This window comes from Pempheris klunzingeri, chromosome 1, assembly GCF_042242105.1.
Source record: "Pempheris klunzingeri isolate RE-2024b chromosome 1, fPemKlu1.hap1, whole genome shotgun sequence".
In the NCBI taxonomy this organism is placed as follows: domain Eukaryota; kingdom Metazoa; phylum Chordata; class Actinopteri; order Acropomatiformes; family Pempheridae; genus Pempheris; species Pempheris klunzingeri.
This window is the reverse complement of record NC_092012.1, coordinates 13137780-13160170: the sequence shown is the minus strand read 5'-3', so window position 1 is coordinate 13160170 and position 22391 is coordinate 13137780. Positions and strand designations below refer to the sequence as shown.

Below are 22391 nucleotides of genomic sequence, written 5' to 3'. Positions count from 1 at the left end.
TAACAGGGACGCACTCATCGTAGCAGCATTAAAAATAGGCCTACGAAATTTAGTTTTTTTTAATTGTAATATAAACAGTTCATTCCACCAGGGATTGTGTAATACTAATGTGTAGTAGTTAATAATTTGCCTGATAATAGTAGATAAAGTGTCTATTTGAAATTTAAACTATTTAAAATGGGGTTTTAAATGCATAATTTATGGATTATCTTTATAATGGGATGAGGGCTTCTAAGGCAGAAAGGCATCAGTCGTTACTTTAAAGCTAGACCTGAATTTGTTACATAGAAGAGATTTTATTTTTCATTGAAGGTGCACACCTTTATTTGCTTAAACAATGTAGAGGAAAAAATTAAATACCTCGTTTAATATGGGGGAAAAACCATTTAAATGCAAACTACTCTGTCATAAACAAGAACTTAATTTGGTGAAGTTTGAAGGTTAAAAGGGTGAATTTGAGCTGTAGCCCCACAGTCCTGTGTATGGGTGTTTGATGCTGTCTTTGGAGCAGATGCCGTGTGAATCCTCCAGCAGTCAGTCTGGTGTCTTCTGGCTCCGCTGGCAGGACTCGGGTTTCAGACGCAGGAGTTAATCAACACACTCCGTTAATAATTCAGCACAGACGGCCGGGCTTGTTGCCGAAATCCCTTCTGCGTTTCACAGCCCTCATTTCGCACCTACGTTTTTCCCCTTTACCGGTGTCCTTAATTACGCTGCTTTCAGACCGGGTGTAGAGTTGCAGGTGGACACGGAGGTGAGGAGAGCGCAGCCTCCGAGAGCACAGTGGCATGTAAGAGGGATCATCACCTCAACCTGATGACAGAAGATGAAGTTTGACGGATGAGCGACAGCTTGATGAATGTGCCCTCCCCCTTCCTCTTGTGAAGACTGATGTGTACAGTCAACCAACATGAAGCCTGTTCTCAGTCCGGTTCTTCTGCCTCAGCTGAATATCTCCTTTGCGTCGACAGGATAAAACAAGGGGACTTTTCTTTTTAAAATACTATCCCAAGTGATTGCCTGCTTGCTTTTGATTGAGGACACTTACAATGTGGTCGACGGCATCCGTTTGTATGCTGTGCATCCTATTCGGTGAGTGCAACATTTAAGATTTCAGAAAGCTTTCAGGCCAGTCTTGATTAAAAGCCACCAAGCATGTATTGTCTAAAAGAGGTAGTGGTAGTGTAGTGATCCAAAACTTTTCGACTGAGGTGGCAGTGCCGTGTGACCAGCATTTGATGAACATAGCTCCATTCTTAAGTATAAACTGTTCCACATTAAAGCCCAAAATAAAAATACATCTAACTTAATATTTGTCATTTAACTGTGTCTATTCTGTCTGAGGAATAGGTAATGCATCGTTTGCTTACTAGGCCTGTAAATAAAAAGGAGAATTTGTCATATCTACAAAAGAGGTTTCAAACATCAGTGGGAATCATCTGTTGAAATAATCCTTGATATGCTCAGTTCTTACAATAACAAAGAGTAGATCAACTCTCCCACTAATTGTCACTGTGAGCCCAAGGAAATGAATGTCCCCTGTGTTTCGTTTGCTTGATGTCTACAGGGATCCTATGTGATGTCAAGCAAGCGCATTCGCAACCCAGATCGGTACAGAGAAAGCCTCCCCCAACTCCGGACGAGGCCGCCAAGTTAGAGGCAGACATCCAGAAAGTCATTGACCAGATCCACTCTTTGTCTGGTGCAAAGGATAATACACGCAGCTTCAGGGGCCCATCCGCATCCATAGAGGGGCTGGACGTGTCTGCATATTACGATACTCTGAGTAACTTGTACTCTGTCTTTCAACCACTGCTGAAAGACAGATTCGTAGATGATCTTCCCAGGACTTTAGTTTGTATTCTGTCTGGGAGGCAGGACTGTGGACTGCAGGCAGAACTGACAAAGACCGTGTCCCTGGAGTTGGGAAAGCCTCTGTTGATGTTTGTGTCATCTCTGAGATCCCAGGCGTGCGATGGGGAGCCAAACAGCTACCTGCGGACCTACCTCAGGATGGGGGAATCAGCGACGGCAACGTTAGACGGTTTTCAGCAGACGTTCATAAACATACTGTCCAGTCTGTCTCATTCTAGGAATTTGATAAGTGCTGTGAGCGGCCTTGTGGATGCAGCAGTGACATACGTCACAAAGTTAATTGCAGTGTTACTCCAAGTACCAATGGACTTTATAAAAATAGCTTTACAGTTTGGACTTAGAGTACCATATTTGAATGGAGAGGAGACCTGTGATCAAGGTAAAGCATTATTATGATTCATCAGTATAAACATCTGAGTAATGACATGTAATTTTATAAACTGTATTTGTGTAATATACAGTTTATTACAAAATATTTAGTCTAATTGTTCTGTTCCACGTGCTCTGCAGGAGATCTCAAGCAGCTCCTTATGTGGTAGGTACAATTCCCATGAACTCCTTTTTCCACATTAAAGCTACCCTGTGGAGCTTTTGACCACTAGTAGTGCTATGGAGCAATGGTTTTAACAGTGGGTCCCCACTTAGTTTGTACTGTGCACACAAGGTTATGGGTGATATAATGCACATTACTGCTGCCAATCCCATTTATAAATTCTCATTAAAAACAATGGTACAAGACTCACAGACGGAGCACTTCTACGGCTTGGATTGGCATGAAACTCTCCCGTTTGAATCATCACTGCAAACACCTAACAAACATGTTAGTTTGCAAAAGGTGCGAGAGCAAGCCTGCGTGAATAAAAACTTTAGGTTAGTAGTAAACTACAACTCCCAAGGTGCATTTCCACAAGAGACATCCAATTATAAAACCAAAAGTTCTGTTACGTGCACCATTGATGGAGAGTGGAAGCTAAAGAGTACACGGTGACAAAACTGATTTTACAGTCTGCAGCATAAATAAATTCACTAGTAGCTTAATTTCGGATGAATCTAGCAACGGGGCAGCACGGTGTGAGTGTCAGTGGTTGTCTCTCTCTATGTGTCGGCCCAGTGATTGACTGGTGACCAGTCCAGGGTGTACCCCGCCTCTTGCCCAAAGTCTGGGATTTGCTCCAGCCCCCCTGCGATCCTTAAGAATAAGCGGTAAAAACAATGGATGGATGGATGAATTTAGCAACCATGACACCATATTTTGTTCACACCTGAAATCATGAATGCTCTGATATGTGCCTCTGACTTGCTTCGCAATAGCAACAGGGGCCAAGCTCATAGGTATTGTAGTATTTAGAGCTATTCACCATAGCAAAGTGATGGATAAAACCTGATTTCTCAGAAATTAAGTCAAAATAATTAAAATTGGTGGTCACAGCATAAATCAATATGATTTTCACATCATCCAGGAGAGTCACATTTTTCTCAGGTTGAGGTTGAAGATATTTAAAGAAATACAGAAAGGGGAAAAACAGCTCCACTCCGTTAAAATCTGCTGCCACATAATGTTTCCGGGACAGAAGTGCATTGAACATGTTTTTTGACCTTAAGCATGCACACAGTGCATTTTAGCAAGAAGCGCTGAATGTAAACATAAATTTTGTGTGTTTACAAGTGAACTCCACCGTGTACCTTTAACTACCATCTCCCTTCATGTCTCAGAGAAATAAAACACATATCAGCCAGGAGTAACTTTAACTAAATCTGTGAGCGTTTTTAAGAAATATTATCGAGTCATTAAAAGAATCTGTGATAATGATTTGTTTTGTTTTGTTTAGGGGAATAAACCACAATGTGAGCTGGTCCTTTGGTTACTCCATCATTGACATTTTCCTGGAAATCTTCCTGGCTCCAGAGCAGTGCACATATCCGGGGCCAGAGTGCCAGAATCCTCCCAGCGTCCCCTACCAACGCAGCGCCTCAGAGGCAAAAGATGACACTGATAACAACCACGACATCCTGCTAAAGTGTGATCGCAGCAATCTGGCCAGGCTCAATGAAACACTGTGTGCTGAAATCCTCGCGGGTTCAAGAACGGGACACTCCACATCTGTGCTCACCTTCTGCCAGGAGCTAAACTCCCTCAGCCCTAACCAGGTAGAGCGGGTGTGGAGCAACACATGTTATGTTATTCAAGCACTGGTGTCGCCACTCCTCAGCAGGTCACACGACTGCAGCGCTGGACACGCACAGCCTTGGCCCGCCGTCACCCCAAGCCATCCCCTCCCTCGCTCAGCACCTCATCGAGTAGCCAGGGAAGCCTCCAACCTCAAACAGCTTGCCTGCAACTACAACAGCTGGTTAGGTGACAAAGCGGTGGACGTTGTCCTCGTGTCGCTGTGCAGTGATAACGAGCGCAAGGAGTTTGTGAGGCAGGTGTGTAACAATGCTTCGATGATGAGGAAGCTGTTGTCAGATCAGACGAACAGCTGGCTGTATGGATACTGTGCCAACTCCACTGCAGAACTTGGGTACATGGTGAGTCAGCTCTGCGACTACGAGCAGTGGATGGGCCAGCCCTCAGTTCTGGTAGACCCCCCCTTACTGGAGTTCTGCATGAATCTGGACAGTCCCAAACTGATCAGCCTCATCTGTGAGCACACCGGATTCTTCCTGATGTTATTCTCCAACCCGGAAAATGGGCAATTCATGCCCAACTGCACAAACTTCCTCCTTCCACCACCACCACTCCCTGATATGGGATCAATAATTACAGATTCTTGTCAATACTCAGAGTGGCATGATGTGATGCAAATTCCCACTGATGTTTTGACACATTGCATCCGGCTCGATCACAGTGGTTTTATGAGAGAGGTTTGCGCGAACAAAACATTCCTAAATAGCCTGCTGCGTAATGAGGCAAATGCCTGGATTGAGAATCACTGCAACACCTCTTTTAACTTCCCACGCCCTGAGCCTACCCAGCCCTTCAACATCGCTGACTGGTGCGACTACCACACGTGGGGTGAACGGCAGGTGGACGATTCAGTGGTCGGCCTGTGTTGGCATCACGATCAGTTTGCTTTTCAGCGGAATGTCTGCTGCAAAGCGCCTGTGCTTGAAAAGATGCTACAAGATCCCCAGAACAAATGGCTGACATCGGCCTGTGCAGACATAGACGAAATAGAGGACAAAGCAGTGTTACCACAGGTGGGTGTTTTATCTGAATTACATGGATCTGCCAAAGTCTAATCAACTTGTATGCACAAAATGATGCCAAATGCTATTTCAAGTTGCATTTCATGGACAACAGTGAATGTTTTGGTCAAAGGACCATCAGCAGCACTCACAGGCAATGTCATTCTAGAGGCATAACTAGGCTATCTGACAACAACAAGAACCAATCAGGACAAGGAGGCAAAGGAGACCAGAATGAATACAAAGACACTAGATGGACAACAATAAAACATTACAAAAAACAAGTTAAAAGTTCATATTAAAACAACTCAATAGCACAGAATTTGTTTTCTGTTGTCTCATTTTCGATCATCTGTTCTTTAGGTGTGCAAATACTCCGACTGGACCCGTCCCATCATCGTGGACATGACTGAGCTGGCTCTCTGCGCTGAGATCGACCCACTAAACTTCACCTCCAAAGTCTGCACCAATGATATAGTCCTTCAGAACCTATTGGCCAACCAGGACAACACCTGGTTATTACAGCACTGTGCGAACTATTCAAATCCAGAGGTATCTCCTGATGAAGATGAGGGACAAGCAGAAGGCCCGACTGGGTTCAGCTCTGCAGAGCAGTGCCAGTACTCCAGCTGGAGCATATCTCTTCCAGATGCGGCACTCCTGGCTCTCTGCTGGGAGCACGACCAGACCAATTTTGTCTCCTCGATCTGCCCTAACGCTGGCCTACTGTTTATGCTGTCTCGGGAGCCGTCCAGCACGTGGGTGGGCAGCATGTGTACTACCTACACCAACTACACCACTACTACCACCAACAACAACAGCACCACTGCAGAGCCTAATTATTGCCTGGCCAGAAGTTTGGTGAATCGGTTCAACTGGACCTGCTCAGCTGACCTCAACTCAGCATGCCAGCCGGGGGCCAGTCAGAATATGGCCCTGCAGACGATGGTGCGCTGCTGGGTGGAGAGTCTGAGGTCCAGGGTGGAGGATCTGATGACTCCGCCCGTGGCCACGATGTTGGAGCAGGCAGTCAGCACTACTCTGGTGTTCCTGTTGGCCCTGGAGGAGGCCCAGAACACGTCGCTGCATGTCACTGAGAACATAAGACTGGCCGTGTTGGCATCTGTAGTTCGTTACCTCGAGAGGGAAAACAACTTTGACAAAAAGAGGGTCCTGCTGCAGTGCTTTGGAGTAGGTGGTTCAGTTGTGCAGTAAGAACATCTTTTTAACAGTGGTGGACAGAGTATTTGGGTTCTTTAATCTAAATTGAAAAAAGTATAAAGAAACATGAAATGAAATATTCAAGTTAAGTAAAAGTTCCCTTAAATTCCTCAAAACGTTATTGAGTAAATGTACCTTACATTCCACCACTGACTGTTATATTATTTTTCACTACTTACTCTGTCTGATAGAACAGGAATCTATTGATTGCTGAGAGCTAATGAAGTATATTTTCACACTTTCTTGGAAATGTATTCTGAGAGTTAATCAGCGTATAAATAGAGATTCTCCCTCATCTTTTATTCATATAGGCTCAATCAGTTTCCGTGTAGAACAATTCATTGACTTTATAGTTTATCCAGTTATTCAACCATATCGGTTACCATTAGTGTCATTGTATGGCAGCTGACCTCCAGTGTACAGCTAGCCTACAGCTGGCGTACGGTTACACTCCTGTCATCAATAGCAACATAATGAAGCTCTTCCTCGGGGTGTAATCTCTCCTCGCTCACACTTGATTAGACAATTACAGTAACATGTCAAAACATGACTCCTAGATAATATGCTGCCACTAATCCCTCTCTTAATAGTGTCACAATCGTGTCTATGTTTGTGCATTTCCCTTCTGTAGAGAGTCTTAACCAGCTTGATGCAGACAGCGAGAGACGCGACCAGCGATGAATTCTTCGTCATTAAGGTGATTTACGCAACGCCTCAAATGTTAATGTAAACTTTTAGCCGTAATGCAGCATGGCTGTAGGGATGGCTGTCAATCTGTCTGTCAGTCCGCCACTTTGGTCTAGACTGAAGTACCTCACTAACACTTGGATTTACATGAAACGTATAGCCATTCATTGTCCCCGGAGGATAAACCTCAATGGCTTTGTCAATCCTCTCACTATGTGTCTCTTGCCACCAGATGATCAAAGTTTTCACTTGTCCTGTGAAATATCTGAATATCTACTACTACTACTATATCTTTGGTAATCCTCTGACTTTTCGTCTGGCGCCATGATGATGACATTTGTGGTTTTGCGTGATAACAACAACAACAACAACGACTATCAGATGAACTGCCATGAAATTTGGCAAATGCCCCCCACCCACGAAGAATAACTTCGATGACTTTTTTCACTGCCAGCATCATAGTCAAACTGTTTAATTGCCTAATTCTTTGGTTTATGACCAAATACATGCAAAACTAATGACATTCCCATCAGCCTCAGCTGTACTTTGTGTTTGGTGCTAATTAGTAAATGTTAGTATGGTAACATGGTATCCAAAAATGGTGAAATATTGTACCATTAATATGTTATCATCCAGCATTTTAGCTGTAGACTCTTGTTCATATAAACATCTTTGTGTTATTTATGTCTTTGCTGTTTGTTTTTTGTACATTACTTTTGTTTTTATGTGTTTTGCGACTCATTTCCTCATGTGTTCATGTGTCCAGGAGTACTTCAATATACCGCTGAGCAGCCTGGGGTCAGTGCTGAGTGCAGCTCACATCACCACCGTCAGACTGATCCTTCAGTACTACAACAGAAACAAGAACAGGCTGCAGGTGAATAAGCACACCGTTACACATCCACGTGAAACCTACACACGAACAACATTAAGCAGCCTTTTCCTGTTTCCTCCAGGAGTTCTTAGTTCTCTGTTTCACTACTATCCATGGTTTAGCCTTGGCTGATCATACAGACCACAGCATTTCATTCTTCCTAACACAGAATTGGCTCTGCTTCCGTTTGCTAGTTGCCTGATAAGTACCTGTCCACCATGGTGTCAGTGCTGTTCCAGAAGCACCTGGTAAAAGATGGTAGTCTCTTCCCTGAGCTGGCTCCCCTGCTGGCTGCAGCCACCCCGGCAGACATCCACGCTTTGCCCTCACTGCAGAACAACATCAATGTGTGAGTGATGGTGTCAGCTAGACATTTCTATGAGCCCAATACTCATTATTATATGATGCATTTATTAAAATTAATTGTGTCACTTATTCTAACAGCAGTATTATTTCGCCGTGTTTTGTGTGTCGATGATAAGGACTGTTCTTTTTCAATTTGTGCTGCTGTTTAAATTTGTACTATATTGCACTATATTTTGCAATATTTATCAGCAGACGTGTGTTTTTGGACACAATATTTTACATTTGTAGTTTTATTTTATCTGGAGTTTTCATCCCAAAGATTCTCCATGCCCCTTTACAGCAGGAGAAATGAGAGCTGCCAAGACTATATAGTGAGCACCATGATTTATTTCAGTTGTGCACAGTCGTGCAATGTCACTTTTCTACATCCATGATGCTTCCGTCTGAACACACCCCTGGTGTCAGGCTCCTGCGAGAAGTGATGTGTCATTGCGACTCGAGGTGCTGGGAACATGCATTATACATAGAAAGTAAACTAGCTCACCGACTAGATTTCAATCAAGACAGGGCTTTAAGTGTGTGTGCAAGTATTTGATGTTGATTCAACAACAATGAGGCGTCGAAGTAAATCATTGCCCGTTGGTAATAACAAATACAGCAGAAAGTCCCACATATAACCACACAAATTGTCATCATTGTATTTTCATTTCTACAGATTAAACAAAAGAGATATAATGTTTAAATAAGTGGCAGTGGTTGGCAGATTTCTTTACCATCAGACAGACTCAGGCTAGCTGTTTCCTCCTGTCTCCAGTCTATATGCTAAGTTTATTGCTTCCTGACCATAAGATCTTAATACTTAATGGAGAGACATGAGTGGTGTCAATCTTCTCATTTAACTCTCAACAAGAATGCAAATAAGGAGCACATTTCCCGCAATGCCACACAATTAATTTGCTAAGTTTCCCCAACCATCCACTATGTCTAAATGTAATCTTTCAAAGTAGGTCACATGCAATATTGTGCAAATATTAAGTGAAACTTTTACAAAGCAACGGTTCCAGTATGTCACATAAGTTTAAACTTTTCTTTTTCTCTAGGAGGGAGACCATTAACAGGAACTTGGTGCACATGACTTTGGACCAGCGGCTGGCGTTTGGCTTGTGGTACAGCAAAGTTATGACCCCTTCCAACATCACCAGAGGTCATCAGTCACTCATCAGGGACACTGGAAACCTGATCGCCTACCTGCCCTTCCACAACTTCCAACACCTCTCACCTGCTCAGGTAACAGCCCTCTGAGCTCTGACACCTGGCTGGGAAACCCGAGAAGCCGGGACTCTGTCAGTTCGATTAGCCCCAGGGCACAGCAGAGGTAGCTGTCACACACAGATCAAAAGAAAGCACAGACAGCCTCTTCTTTCTCTGTCCCCATCAGTATGATGCTTGTAGCTGATGTTCAATAAGTAAAGATAGGAAGACATGAATTAAGAATGACCTTAAGATAAAAGAGTCCCTGACCTTTCAGTGCTCGACCAAGAATTTAAAAGACGGTTTTAAGGGAAGTTTGACATTCTGGGAAACCAAACTAACTTGCTTTCTTAAATTGAAAATTAACTAGATGAAAAAAATGATGTCATAACCCCCCACTAAAGCCACAAATTGCCATTTTTACATGCTGGTTTTTGTACAGATTAGATAAGCAAGACATAGCTTGTTAATTAGGGAGCTTTGGAGGTGCTTTTAGATAGATTTTGCTACCTTTGGACATAGTCAACTTAGCTGTTCTCCCATGTCTGCAGTCTCTGTGCTAAGCTGGATGCTTCATATTCCACACACAGACATGATACTAGTATGAATTTATCACTCTCAGCAAAAGCGTGAAAAGGCACATTTTCATTTCCCAAAATGTCTGCCTATTTCCCTAAAGACTGAATCTGTCCTGGCTTTCAGTTGTGAATGTTAAACATGTCCCCAACCTCGCCAGATGGCAAATAAGTATATTTCTCACAATGCCAGTCTATTCATTTGCATGAGTTCATGATTCTGGTGGGTATGAAGAGAGCCAATGTATTTCTTTGTTCATACTTTGTGGTCACAGCTTAAAGTATTTAATGTCACAAATTCAGAAGTACATGCTAATTCAGTGTTTCTGTCGGCATGTTTGTCCACAGCTGTTGGACGGGCTGGATGTGTTGCAGAGAAACACCCTCACTTCACTAAAGAAGGAATTCATAGCTCACAGCATCATGGGCACCTACAGAAACCTGACAGCTCAGGATTTTATCAGGTTGGGAATGACTGTATGGAGGCACCTCCAACTGTTCTGTCCATGTAAATTGTTTATTCTTTGCCTGATTTTTCTCTGGTGCATTTTGACCCCATGTTAATATGTAAGTGTAAAGCAATAATTTGTCATACAAACAGATCGTACAGTTTGTGTGTTGGCAGCACCAGACTAAAATACATTTGTTTTGTTCTTTAATTTAATTAAATTTTTTGTATCTTAGGAATATACCTCTATGCAGACTGAATGATGATTTTTTTTTTTACAAAATGCATATTTTGCTTTTTGGGGAAATGTCTCATCTGCTGCAAAGTGTGTTGTTAAAACAGTGTTCGTAATTTTAGGCTGGGTAATCTTGCGTGCCTGGCAGACTCAGAGGACCTTCTTGCATATAAAAACGCTGAGGTTGTCCGTGTCATCCGGGACATTGCAATGAACTGCACACGTGAGGGACTCAGTCTGCCCAGCCATCTGGTAGGGACAGAGAAGTTAACATGAGGTCTATCTATTCTTAACAATAGCATTTAAGGAATTTCTTGTTATAATATATTTGCTGTCTCTCTGCTTTTTTTAAACTTATGTCCAGATTTCCAGTTTGTTACTGAACAGCACAGAATTAAAGGACCCCTCCTCGCTCAGTCCTGCTCAGCTGGCAGAGGTCGCCCACCTCCTGCCCTCTCTGGGTGTGCCTTTCCTGGAGGATCTCACGCCGTCACAGCTGCACGCTGTCCTCCCTGTCCTCCATTCTGTTTCCTTCAGCCCTGCACAGGTAGAGGAGCACACTCAACCCGTAATGTATGGCAGAACATGTAGGAAGTTTCAAGCATGCATAAGTATCAACTACAACTTGATTTCTTTATTTAATCTTTATTGTTTTCTTTTTAGAGTATAGTTACAGAGGGTAAAAAAAGAGAAAAGAAATTAGAAGAAAATAAAGTACGATAAAAGGTTGTTTTTCTTACCAATAAACTGATAAACTGTAAAATAATAAAATTAGGGGAGTTTAGTCACAAGCCTCTATGTGTTGTACATGGTTGGGTTGTACAGGCCTACAAGCCCCACCAGCTGCCAGGCTGGAGGAACAGCTGACAGGCAGTCAGTCTTCAGCACACTGACCCCTGACCTGAGATGGCTCATGACCTGAGCTTTACTTCACCCTCAGCTGTCATCTGAACTTCAGCCTTTTATCATTTACCTCAGTCTCACAGCCGTTGTCTTGCACAGAACTTATAAGATCTTACATTCATGTGTAAGTTACGTTTACCCAGTATAAATGTGATACAGAGCTGGAGCAAGTAAATACAGAATATATGGTATATCAGTCAACTGTTAAAATGACCGCGAGGATGGTCATTTTATTCATTTGCTGTCATTCTGTATGTTTTTCAGGCTTCTATAATTGTAGACAAGCTGTCTTCAAGTTACACAGTGAGTTGTTTTGTAAACCCATACCACAATGTACATTTAGCATGGAGGTGTATTTTTGCTCCCTGACGTTCGCACCTTCCTCCCCTCTGCTCAGCTGGCTGCTCCAGGCCGGCTGCAGGAGCTCGGCTCCCTCGTTGCGGGAATGAAGACGGAGGTCTTGCTGACCCTCACCTCTGACAGACTGCTGTCATCACTGCCCGCCATGGCCCAACGCACACCGGGCCTGAGCCCACCACAAGCCAATGCTATCTCCACCAAACTATGGGTACAACACACACACACACACACACACACACACTATCAGCAGACAAAAAACTCTGATAAAAACTCTAACAGTTTAGAGTGATAAAACACACATATAATGCAATTAGAACATTCTCTTGTATTTATATTTGATTGACAAACTTTCTGTCAAAGACATTCAGAGTTATGTGTGCAGCTACAACATTTTTCCTTGTGTTCCCGACCAGGGCTTTCCCAAGGTGGTCAGCTGGTTGGATGACGTGGAGCCTTTGCTCTACTGGACGCCCCTGCTCAGTGTCCTGCCCAGGACTCCTCTGCTTGTGAAGAACATCACCACCGCAGCCACAAAATCCTGGAACACACAGCAGGTATCACACGCAGGCCATGTGTATTCAAGCGATTTTTGCTCAGTACCTCTTGACAAGCGCTGCCACCGCGGGATGCATATCTAGTGTGTGAACAGGTGAAAGGATCTAATCCGGAGCCTGTGACTTTTACTTTGTGGTACGATCTCTTTGTGCTTCCTCTGATTAAATATGCTTCCTCTATTTGTCATGAGAAGGTGTGTATGACAGTAAATTAGCCGCTAAATTATTAAGTGGAGAAGCAAAAGCAAAGACGGCATCATCAGCGACACTGTGAATGGACTTGTCTGTGAATATCAGATATCAGATTGCCCTTGTGTCTAATAATGAAAACTGGGAAAGAAAACAGTCCAGAGCCAGCATAAACCAGCACAGTACAACAACTACAAAACATACTTTTTTCCATTTTCATCCCCAGGCTAAAGCAATTTTCAGAGAGGTGCTTGATACTAAACCAAACCTGATCGACAAAGATTTTCTGTAAGTACATTTGTATGCTTTTCTTCATACCTTTGTGTTTCTTTGTGGCCACAGATGCTCTAATTTTCTCAGTCTCTTTCAGCTGCATATTTTGCAGCTTAACAGTATGTGCAAGGGCTCTATCGACATTCATCAATTTGTGTAATCAGGAGTCTGGGAACACTGGGTCAGGGTGTGAGCTGCAAGGTCTTACAGGCACGTCTTCGGGCTGGTTCGTCGCCTTCGTCAGTGAGAAGAATCCTGACCTTCCTCAAGCAGCAGCCTGGTCCTCTTCACACCTCACTGGTAAACTTCTACTGTCTAAGAAATCTGACTTCATTAAATATCTTTCCTATAATGCACATGATGTTTAGCGATATGTCCTCCTTTGTCGTGATTCTTTGTTCTTTTGGACAGAAAAAGTGTGTGATTGAGGAGCTGTATCAATTTGAGTTCTTCTCCAAACTGCTTAAAGATCTTGGAGCTGAGATCGCCCTGTCCATGCCGTAAGTCAGAAGTTGATTGATCGCTCAACTATTAAGTTGTTAATATCATTTTAGGTACTTCAGAATTATTGCAGGTAAGTGGTCGTCTCATTATGAATAGATAAGATTTATATATATGTCACTTGTGTGTGTCTCATATTTCAGCTATTAAAAAAAGAAAGTACATCTGAACTGGACAATCAACCCCATGACTTCACCAAACATATTTATACAGTTCATTTAACTGCACTTCATGAACAGTGATTTAAAGATTTTTTTGACTGTATAATAACAAATATTATATATCCTGTGTGGTTGCTTGCAGGGTGAGCACCATCAAGAAGTTTCCTACAGATTTGATGGAGGATCTCAGGAAGATGATTATTCAAGACCCTCATCAGTTCCTCTTGCTGTCCAGAACAAAACAAGAGCTGCTGGTGGACAAAATGGCGCAGAGGCTGGTTAGTTACACCCATTTTAAAAGGCAAAGAAGTAAATGGCAAGAGGCAAGAAGTGCAGAGGTTTCAGTGTTTGTCATATATGCTGTGCGATCAAAGCTTTGTGAACTCTTTCACTGCAGGGCATGTACACAGGGGTGTTCACTGAGGAGGAGTTTCGTTCATTGGGCATTATGGCGACTTTTGTGGTGGACGAGGTTTTCATTCACCTGGACCGCAGCTTCTTCATCCACAATCTGGATTTCCTTCAGAGGCTCTGCTACAGCAGCCGTAAAATGGACGTTGTGGCTCGTATCCTGCAAGAACCCGCTGTCTTTGGGTAACGTTACAACTTCATACCGAGGGGTTTTAACTGTTTAGAGGCAAGAAAATCAGAGGATAATGGCAGTATAATCATGCCATTACATATCCTTGGCACATGTCTGATCAGTTAAAAGAACACCATGAGAATTTAGCTAATAAAAAATGAAAATAGCAAGAAAATAACCAGAACATTGAAATTAAATTAATAACAACAACAACAATATTAATAACAATAATAATAATAATAATGTATATGATATTTTCTTATTATGAGAACTGTGTTAACCTGCAAAACTGCGATACTTTTTTAATTTCTCTTGGGAGTAAATCCACCCAAGCAATCTTAAGTTTCAGAGTTCATTCAGTAGGTTTTTAAAAGTGTTTGTGGGATTTCCTTATTCTATCCTGTGAGACACGTAAGTTTATAGTTTCAAGGAGAAAATGTGAAAATTGTCTAAAGTATGTAGGTTTCATATGACTGATGCGAACGCTGTAGTTCACACAGCAGGAAACGGGAGAAAGATGATGAAGTGCTCTTACGTTTCCTCGCAGCCCGGTCAACAACTGGAACCAGACCACACTCAGTCAGGTGGACCGCTTTCTCTTTTTCCTGCCTGACAAAAAACTGCAGGAGATTTCCCGGGTGAGTTTTCTGCCGTATTTCAGTTCATTCGGTATTACATCTAAATTTCTCTTTACATTGTACAGTTTGCTCCCCAGATTGAGAAAAAAGTTAAATTCACTCCTGATTCATTCGATGTCCAGAAATCCATAGTGAGGTGTAGGGATTGCCACTTGATCCCATGGCAGGTTAGGCCAACAAAGGCTGTAAACAAATCCCTAAGGTGTCACGTCTCCAGTAGGTGTCAGGATCAGGTTGTGAAGTTCCTGTTTTCCCATAAACCATTGGCGTGTGTGTCTGTGTCTCGACATGTCCGTGTGTGTGTTCTTGTTTGTGTTCCCCCAGGCGCTGATGACTGTGGGGCGCATAGAGAAGCTGTTCATGAGCCAGCATCAGTGGGAACGCGGGAGCGTGGGGAGCCAATGCTCAGACATGGACGAGAGGAGGAAACTTTTTGAAAGGCAGCAGTTTGTTCTTCAGTTTTTCCTGGGCTTCCTCAAAATAAATCATAATTCACGTGAGCATCACTTGGGTTCCTAAAATCTCTTCCCTGATGAGGAATAGTTCGATATTATGGGGAAACACACCAGGTGTCATCTTCTGTAACCAACTCAGTTAAACGGACAGACTATTATCAAAGAAATAGTTTGATATTTTGGTATATATACATTCAGAGAGATAGATGAGAAGATTGATGTCTCATATCTGTGCGTTCTAAAGCCAGCAGCCAATTAGCTTAGCTTAGCACAAAGACTAGAAACTGTAGCAAAATCCACCTATTAGCATTTCTTAAGCTTACCAGTGAACACGCTATAACGTCTTTGTTTAAGACGTACAAAAATCTATTTCATGGGGCCTATCTGTACAGTCTTGCCATCAGTGTGAGGTTGCCAGGCAACCAGCAGATGCTCCATGTCCAATGTCAAATTATTCCTTTAATGTATGTCCATCATCTCAAAATCATTGTAATTCTTTTTTGTTTTAGTAATGAAAATTAACACAAAAAGTAAAATGTGAATATTTTTTATTTAGAATATAAGTTATTGATTTTTATATGCTTACATATAGTCATATGTTTTATGTTCTGATCAGATATTTGTTTGTGTCCTTTTCCAGCGACTCCTATGGTTCCTACCTGTGAGATTCTGCATACAACAGCTCCCTCTGCCTGGACCTCCAGCAGCCTGACAAGCATGTCCTCCTCTGCCTTCTCCAACTGTCTGGAGCTGATGGGTCATGACCCGTTCCTGGCAACCTACCAACACAGACAGGTGCTCAAGAAAGTCAAACAGGTGAGATTTATAACTTCTGACCGTTTAATGACCTCTCTGATGTCAGTGTACGGGGTAGTTTTCCATCCTCAGTCCAGGTGTTAATAATGTGTGTCTGTTCTGTCTCTACCGGGTGCTTCTGGGATGACATGTGCGCATGCAGATGTACGGCCCCGTCTCGTCCTTCTCCCAGTCTTTGATCTCTCAGCTGGGTGGGATAGCGTTAGAGCTGTCACTAGAGGAGCTGAGCAGCCTCCGACTCACTGAGCGAAGGACCATTGCTGCTATGGGTGCTGTCAGCTCCTGGAACAGCAGACAGGTAGCAGCTAACGACTCATTACATAGATTTACTACACTGTCTGCATCAACTGCTGTACGTATCCAGTCAAAACTGAAAAAGTTGAGAACAGAATAGGATTTTCTGACATTTTTTTGTTTTACTAAAATACTTTCTACACATCAAATGTGTAATCTCATTTGCATTATTCCATAGCAACTGAGAAAATGTGATCCTGATTAACAGGCAGATGCTAATTAACTGCAGCTGATGCAGGCATTTGTTTGCCGTTCATAATTAATTGACCTGTATTAAACTCTAGGCTGATCGCTGCTTAGTGGGAACCACACAAAATTTAATTTCAGACCTGATTGATATAAATAGAAAGCAATCATATAAGTAAATGAAGGACTAATACTTGACTGATATTAGATGAAATATGGCAGTTCGGGACATAAGTATAATATCCAACAACTGATGTTCCACAGTTGTCATAGTTGGCAGGGAGGCAAAGATTAAACCTTTTTATCCTGATATTTTGTCATTCATAGTTTATTTATAGACATTTATATTTTTATTATTATTTATACACAAGGTGTAGCAACAGGAATAAACTGAACATGTGTTTAAAGAGCATTTCTGAATCATAACTCTTGCTTTCCCAGCTGGCTGCACTGTTTGGCACCGTGTTGAACTCCACCAAGCAGAGTCCGAGCCAGCTTGACTCCAGCACACTGGTGGCAATGGGACACATCGTGTGCGGAGCTAAAACCACAGAGATTAATTTTTTCAATGCCGTAGAGTTCAGGTGAGCACATAGAAACACTTTTACAGGAACTATTTAATGACTTACTTTCGAGCCCTGACGTTATACGCTTGAATGACTCAGCCGCTGACATTATTCGGTCACACACTCCTTGTACTGTGTCTCTCCCTGGTGGCTGCAGTAAGGCAGTGCTGTGGCTGGGTCAGCTCAGGCTGTCCTGCTCAGAGGAGCAGCTGCAGGCTCTTGTCGAGCTGCTGTCCCACAGCCTTGCTTTTGGATCTATGAGTGCGTGGGAATCTGATGTCTTCATTGAGATCGGAGTTCTGGCAGGTATTCTGCATTCACCATCTTCACTGTGTGGTTTTTACCAATTTACAATATTCTCAAACCTCTATTCACCAACACTATGAAGCTGCTAGGTTCAATCTGTGGCTTATTTCACTGTTCACTGACAGCAGTATTAAATTATATGGTACTGGGAAAAAAGCATCAATTGTCCTTAGTGTCAATCTGGCGCAAATCTTATTTATGCTGCTCAGTCAAATCTGATGCGTACTAAAACCCATTTAGTTTTTAGTGTTTGCTTTCTCAATGTCCTCTAAATGTATTCCGTCACTCTCTTATTGCTGTTTTTGTTTCTGTGTTGGCAGTACTTCACTCCCTTTTAAACATTTTGCCGTTTTTACAGCTGGTCTACCAGACATGGCAATGTCAGCATTGGTGAAAGAGCAAATTGAAGGAATAACACCCATGGCTATCTCAGCGATACCAAGTGATAAATTTGCTGTAAGTCAACAGTTAATACGAATAATAATCTTAATACGTTAAGACGATGTCAGAGTCCAAAACATTAATCCTCATGTTGTCTCTGTTTCTATGTGTGTATCTCTCTGCTGTATCATTGTCTGAAGGTGGTGTTTCACCAGACTCAGATCAGCATGTTCTCCTATGAGCAGGCTGCTGCAGTAACTGAGGAGCAGCTCTCTGCTCTGTCAGATGTTCAGAGGACAGCTCTGGCTATGGTTCTGACACCCTGGGAGGACCGGCCAGTAGACTTCAGAGGTGAACCACTGAAATCTTTGAAACTCTTGCTGTCCACTGATAATTGTAAAGAAGGGTGACTTTCAGTAGCTTATTTAATTGTTCTTGTTAACACAAAATCCGGTTTATTTGGTAGACATGTGTCCCAATTCCATACCGATACCATACACTACAGGATGTTATACACTAATATTCATCATATAGAGTCTTTGAGGAAAGATGTTTGCACTAAATAGAAGTCACAAGATAAGATAAGATAAACTTTATTGATCCCACAGTGGGGAAAGTTTACGGTTATTGCAGCTCGAGAGACGGACATAAAGCAAACAATTAAAAAAAGAGAAATTAAATAAACATAATACAGTGGGGCAAAAAAGTATTTAGTCAGCCACCAATTGTGCAAGTTCTCCCACTTAAAAAGATGAGAGAGGCCTGTAATTTTCATTATAGGTACACTTCAACTATGTGAGACAAAATGAGAAAAAAAAAAAATTAAAGAAATTAAAGAATTTATTCGCAAATTATGGTGGAAAATAAGTATTTGGTCAATAACAAAAGTTCATCTCAATACTTTGTTATATACCCTTTGTTGGCAATGACAGAGGTCTAACGTTTTCTGTAAGTCTTCACAAAGTTTTCACACACTGTTGCTGGTATTTTGGCCCATTCCTCCATGCAGATCTCCTCTAGAGCAGTGATGTTTTGGGGCTGTCGCTGGCAACACGGACTTTCAACTCCCTCCAAAGATTTTCTATGGGGTTGAGATCTGGAGACTGGCTAGGCCACTCCAGGACCTTGAAATGCTTCTTACGAAGCCACTCCTTTGTTGCCCGGGCGGTGTGTTTGGGATCATTGTCATGCTGAAAGACCCAGCCATGTTTCATCTTCAATGCCCTTGCTGATGGAAGGAGGTTTTCACTCAAAATCTCACGATACATGGCCCCATTCATTCTTTCCTTTACACGGATCAGTTGTCCTGGTCCCTTTGCAGAAAAACAGCCCCAAAGCATGATGTTTCCACCCCCATGCTTCACAGTAGGTATGGTGTTCTTTGGATGCAACTCAGCATTCTTTCTCCTCCAAACACGACAAGTTGAGTTTTTACCAAAAAGTTCTATTTTGGTTTCATCTGACCATATGACATTCTCCCAATCCTCTTCTGGATCATCCAAATGCTCTCTAGCAAACTTCAGACGGGCCTGGACATGTACTGGCTTAAGCAGGGGGACACGACTGGCACTGCAGGATTTGAGTCCCTGGCGGCGTAGTGTGTTACTGATGGTAGCCTTTGTTACTTTGGTCCTAGCTCTCTGCAGGTCATTCACTAGGTCCCCCTGTGTGGTTCTGGGATTTTTGCTCACTGTTCTTGTGATTATTTTGACCCCACGGGGTGAGATCTTGCGTGGAGCCCCAGATGGAGGGAGATTATCAGTGGTCTTGTATGTCTTCCATTTTCTAATAATTGCTCCCACAGTTGATTTCTTCACACCAAGCTGCTTACCTATTGCAGATTCAGTCTTCCCAGCCTGGTGCAGGTCTACAATTTTGTTTCTGGTGTCCTTTGACAGCTCTTTGGTCTTGGCCATAGTGGAGTTTGGAGTGTGACTGTTTGAGGTTGTGGACAGGTGTCTTTTATACTGATAACGAGTTCAAACAAGTGCCATAAATACAGGTAACGAGTGGAGGACAGAGGAGCCTCTTAAAGAAGTTACAGGTCTGTGAGAGCCAGAAATCTTGCTTGTTTGTAGGTGACCAAATACTTATTTTACAGAGGAATTCACCAATTAATTCATTAAAAATCCTACAATGTTTCTTTCCCCCCATTCTGTCTCTCATAGTTGAAGTGTACCTATGATGAAAATTACAGGCCTCTCTCATCTTTTTAAGTGGGAGAACTTGCACAATTGGTGGCTGACTAAATACTTTTTTGGCCCACTGTATATACAGAAACATTATATACACATGCAGGCTCTGCACTGACATCAGAAAGCAAGACAATGTGCAAAATGTTTTTGCAAAGATGTAATACTCTATGTTTTTTGTTTTCTTGTATGAGATCATCCTGGAGCTGTCTCAGCATCATCTGCAATTTGTGTTAATTTTTTCCAGCTGTAAGTAGCTCCTCTATGTCATTTGTGAATGAGCAGTATACTCACAACTAAAGCTAATTCAAAATGCATACAGGCATCTTTGAGTGTACTTAAATCCCCTATGTGTAGATTTTTTTAAAAATATAATTGTAATATCTTTCAAATTATTCTGATGGCATAAGTTTTTGCTTGTAGAAAAGTGAGACAAACCTGGTGGTTATTTCCCACCGATTATTCTAAGTATACCACAAGCAGTTGCCAAAGCCATATATGATCAAATCCTACACAAAGGGTCTTTCATTCTCATATTAAGTGTGTGCGCATTTTATACGCAAAACCCTTGTTAGACTAGTATTCAGTGTGGAATTGGGACACAGTTGAAGCGTTTATATGTGCTTTAACTATCTCACAACTCTCTCTCTCTACATATATATATATATATATATATATATATATATATATATATATATATATGTTTGATAGACTTACTGTGTTTCATTTTACAGCAATCCCTGAATCGTTGTGAGCTCCTTATGTGTATGATATTATGCTTTCTTGGAATTTACAATCTTGCACCATATGACAAGAGACAGACACGGGTTTGATGAGTATTATTATCTTCATTGCATGTTTCCATAGCAACTTTTGAAAAAAACAGAAACGTACCACTAATACCGGAGTATCACAACTGGACGACCCCAGAAAGTGTAAATGAAATTTGCTTCACGATGTTTCCTGTTATGATATACAAATACTGAAAACCCTGGGGGATCATATTTTGCGTGGCTCTACGTTTATATGGCTTTCACTTTGTTCCTGTAGGGAGATCACTAGGGCGGGCACTGAGCCACAGTCCTCTGTGTCTCATACTGGGACTGCTGATGCTGCTGATCGTCCTGCCCTGCCCTGAACTGATCTGCCCTGGCACATGACCCCACTCACCCCTGTCGGATCAGGACGCACCTCCTCACCCACAAAACCAAGATCATCTCATCTATCTGTGCAATACCGAACCTCTCTGAAAAAAGCAGCACTTCGGGATTTCGATATACTGTATTTAATTAGGTTGTAATTTATGTTGTGCAACTATCACTTTGACATTACATTCAGCACAGAGGGAACCAAATTAATATAATGATGATAAAAAACATACATTTTGACAGTATAAACAGTATATCCACAAAGTCTAACCAGCAGTTATTTTATTACACTTGCCTTACTTATTTATTTATGTATTTATTTTTTGATAAGCCTGTATGAACCCCTACTGTATCAGTATATCCTTCTCAGGGATGTGACGCCATACCCAGAAAAGCAACCCAAACACTTTAAAATTTGAACATACTTATTATACAGTTATTATGAACAAATCAACATTGTGTTGCAAACCTACAAAGTGATATATTTTTGTGAAATTATATAATATTTTTGTCAGAGTAAGAGCTATAATGTTTGCTACATTTATATATCCATCCTGCGTTATCTTGATCAGATGACAAATGCATGATGCTCAGTAAGCAACTGATTGTATAAGTGTTGGTCAACTTCAGTCTGTTTTTGCTGTGAGTTTTGTATTGTTGTGCACACTTTCCGGTGTGATCTAATATAGCCCTAAATCATTAAACTGAACCAATTTGCCTCAGTTTATTTACTTTTTAATTTTGCACAATTGAAGTGCTCAAAATTCTCATAATAATATCCTGCATCTATAGCAAAAGTCTTGTGCAAAACACGTGTGGACATACAGCTCCTAAGAAGAAAAGAAAAAACACTTAAAGTGGAATATGTTTAATCCAAAATATGCATCTTTATTTTTCACTTACCATTATGGACACATTATTAGAGTGAGTCAAGAGTCTGACTTTAAATAAAAATTATGACTATAAGTAACTATTTTGACATACTAACTCATAATTTTGATTTACTACTTATATTTTCTCTCATATCTGACTCATTATTCTGACTTGGGATGCACCACTGGATGGACAATCTGCTGAAACCTTGCAGGTACACAGTAGTGTCACATTAGCCAAACCCACAGCATGTCACCCTCCTTATGTTTACCATTTAATAAGAAGAAAAAATACTTGTAGTGGAATACTTTTAATCCAAGATATGCATCTTTATTTTGTACTTACCATTAT

The 22391-nt window shown here is 41.8% G+C and overlaps 1 protein-coding gene across 1 annotated transcript; it reads left to right on the top strand.

The window, feature by feature from the left end:
- The first annotated feature begins 1049 nt into the window (after positions 1-1049).
- strc1 (stereocilin 1) lies at positions 1050-21179 on the top strand. Its single transcript, XM_070831982.1, has 30 exons — positions 1050-1092; positions 1568-1611; positions 1645-2254; positions 2386-2410; positions 3705-5076; positions 5428-6259; positions 6921-6982; positions 7739-7849; positions 8041-8195; positions 9253-9439; positions 10327-10442; positions 10784-10913; positions 11026-11208; positions 11829-11867; positions 11962-12132; positions 12338-12478; positions 12894-12955; positions 13105-13240; positions 13352-13440; positions 13745-13880; positions 14000-14196; positions 14733-14823; positions 15148-15319; positions 15919-16094; positions 16237-16392; positions 17016-17158; positions 17298-17446; positions 17805-17902; positions 18028-18178; positions 21070-21179. The coding sequence occupies exons 1-30, from the start codon at positions 1050-1052 to the stop codon at positions 21177-21179; spliced, it is 6087 nt and encodes a 2028-aa protein (XP_070688083.1).
- The last annotated feature ends 1212 nt before the right edge of the window (positions 21180-22391 follow it).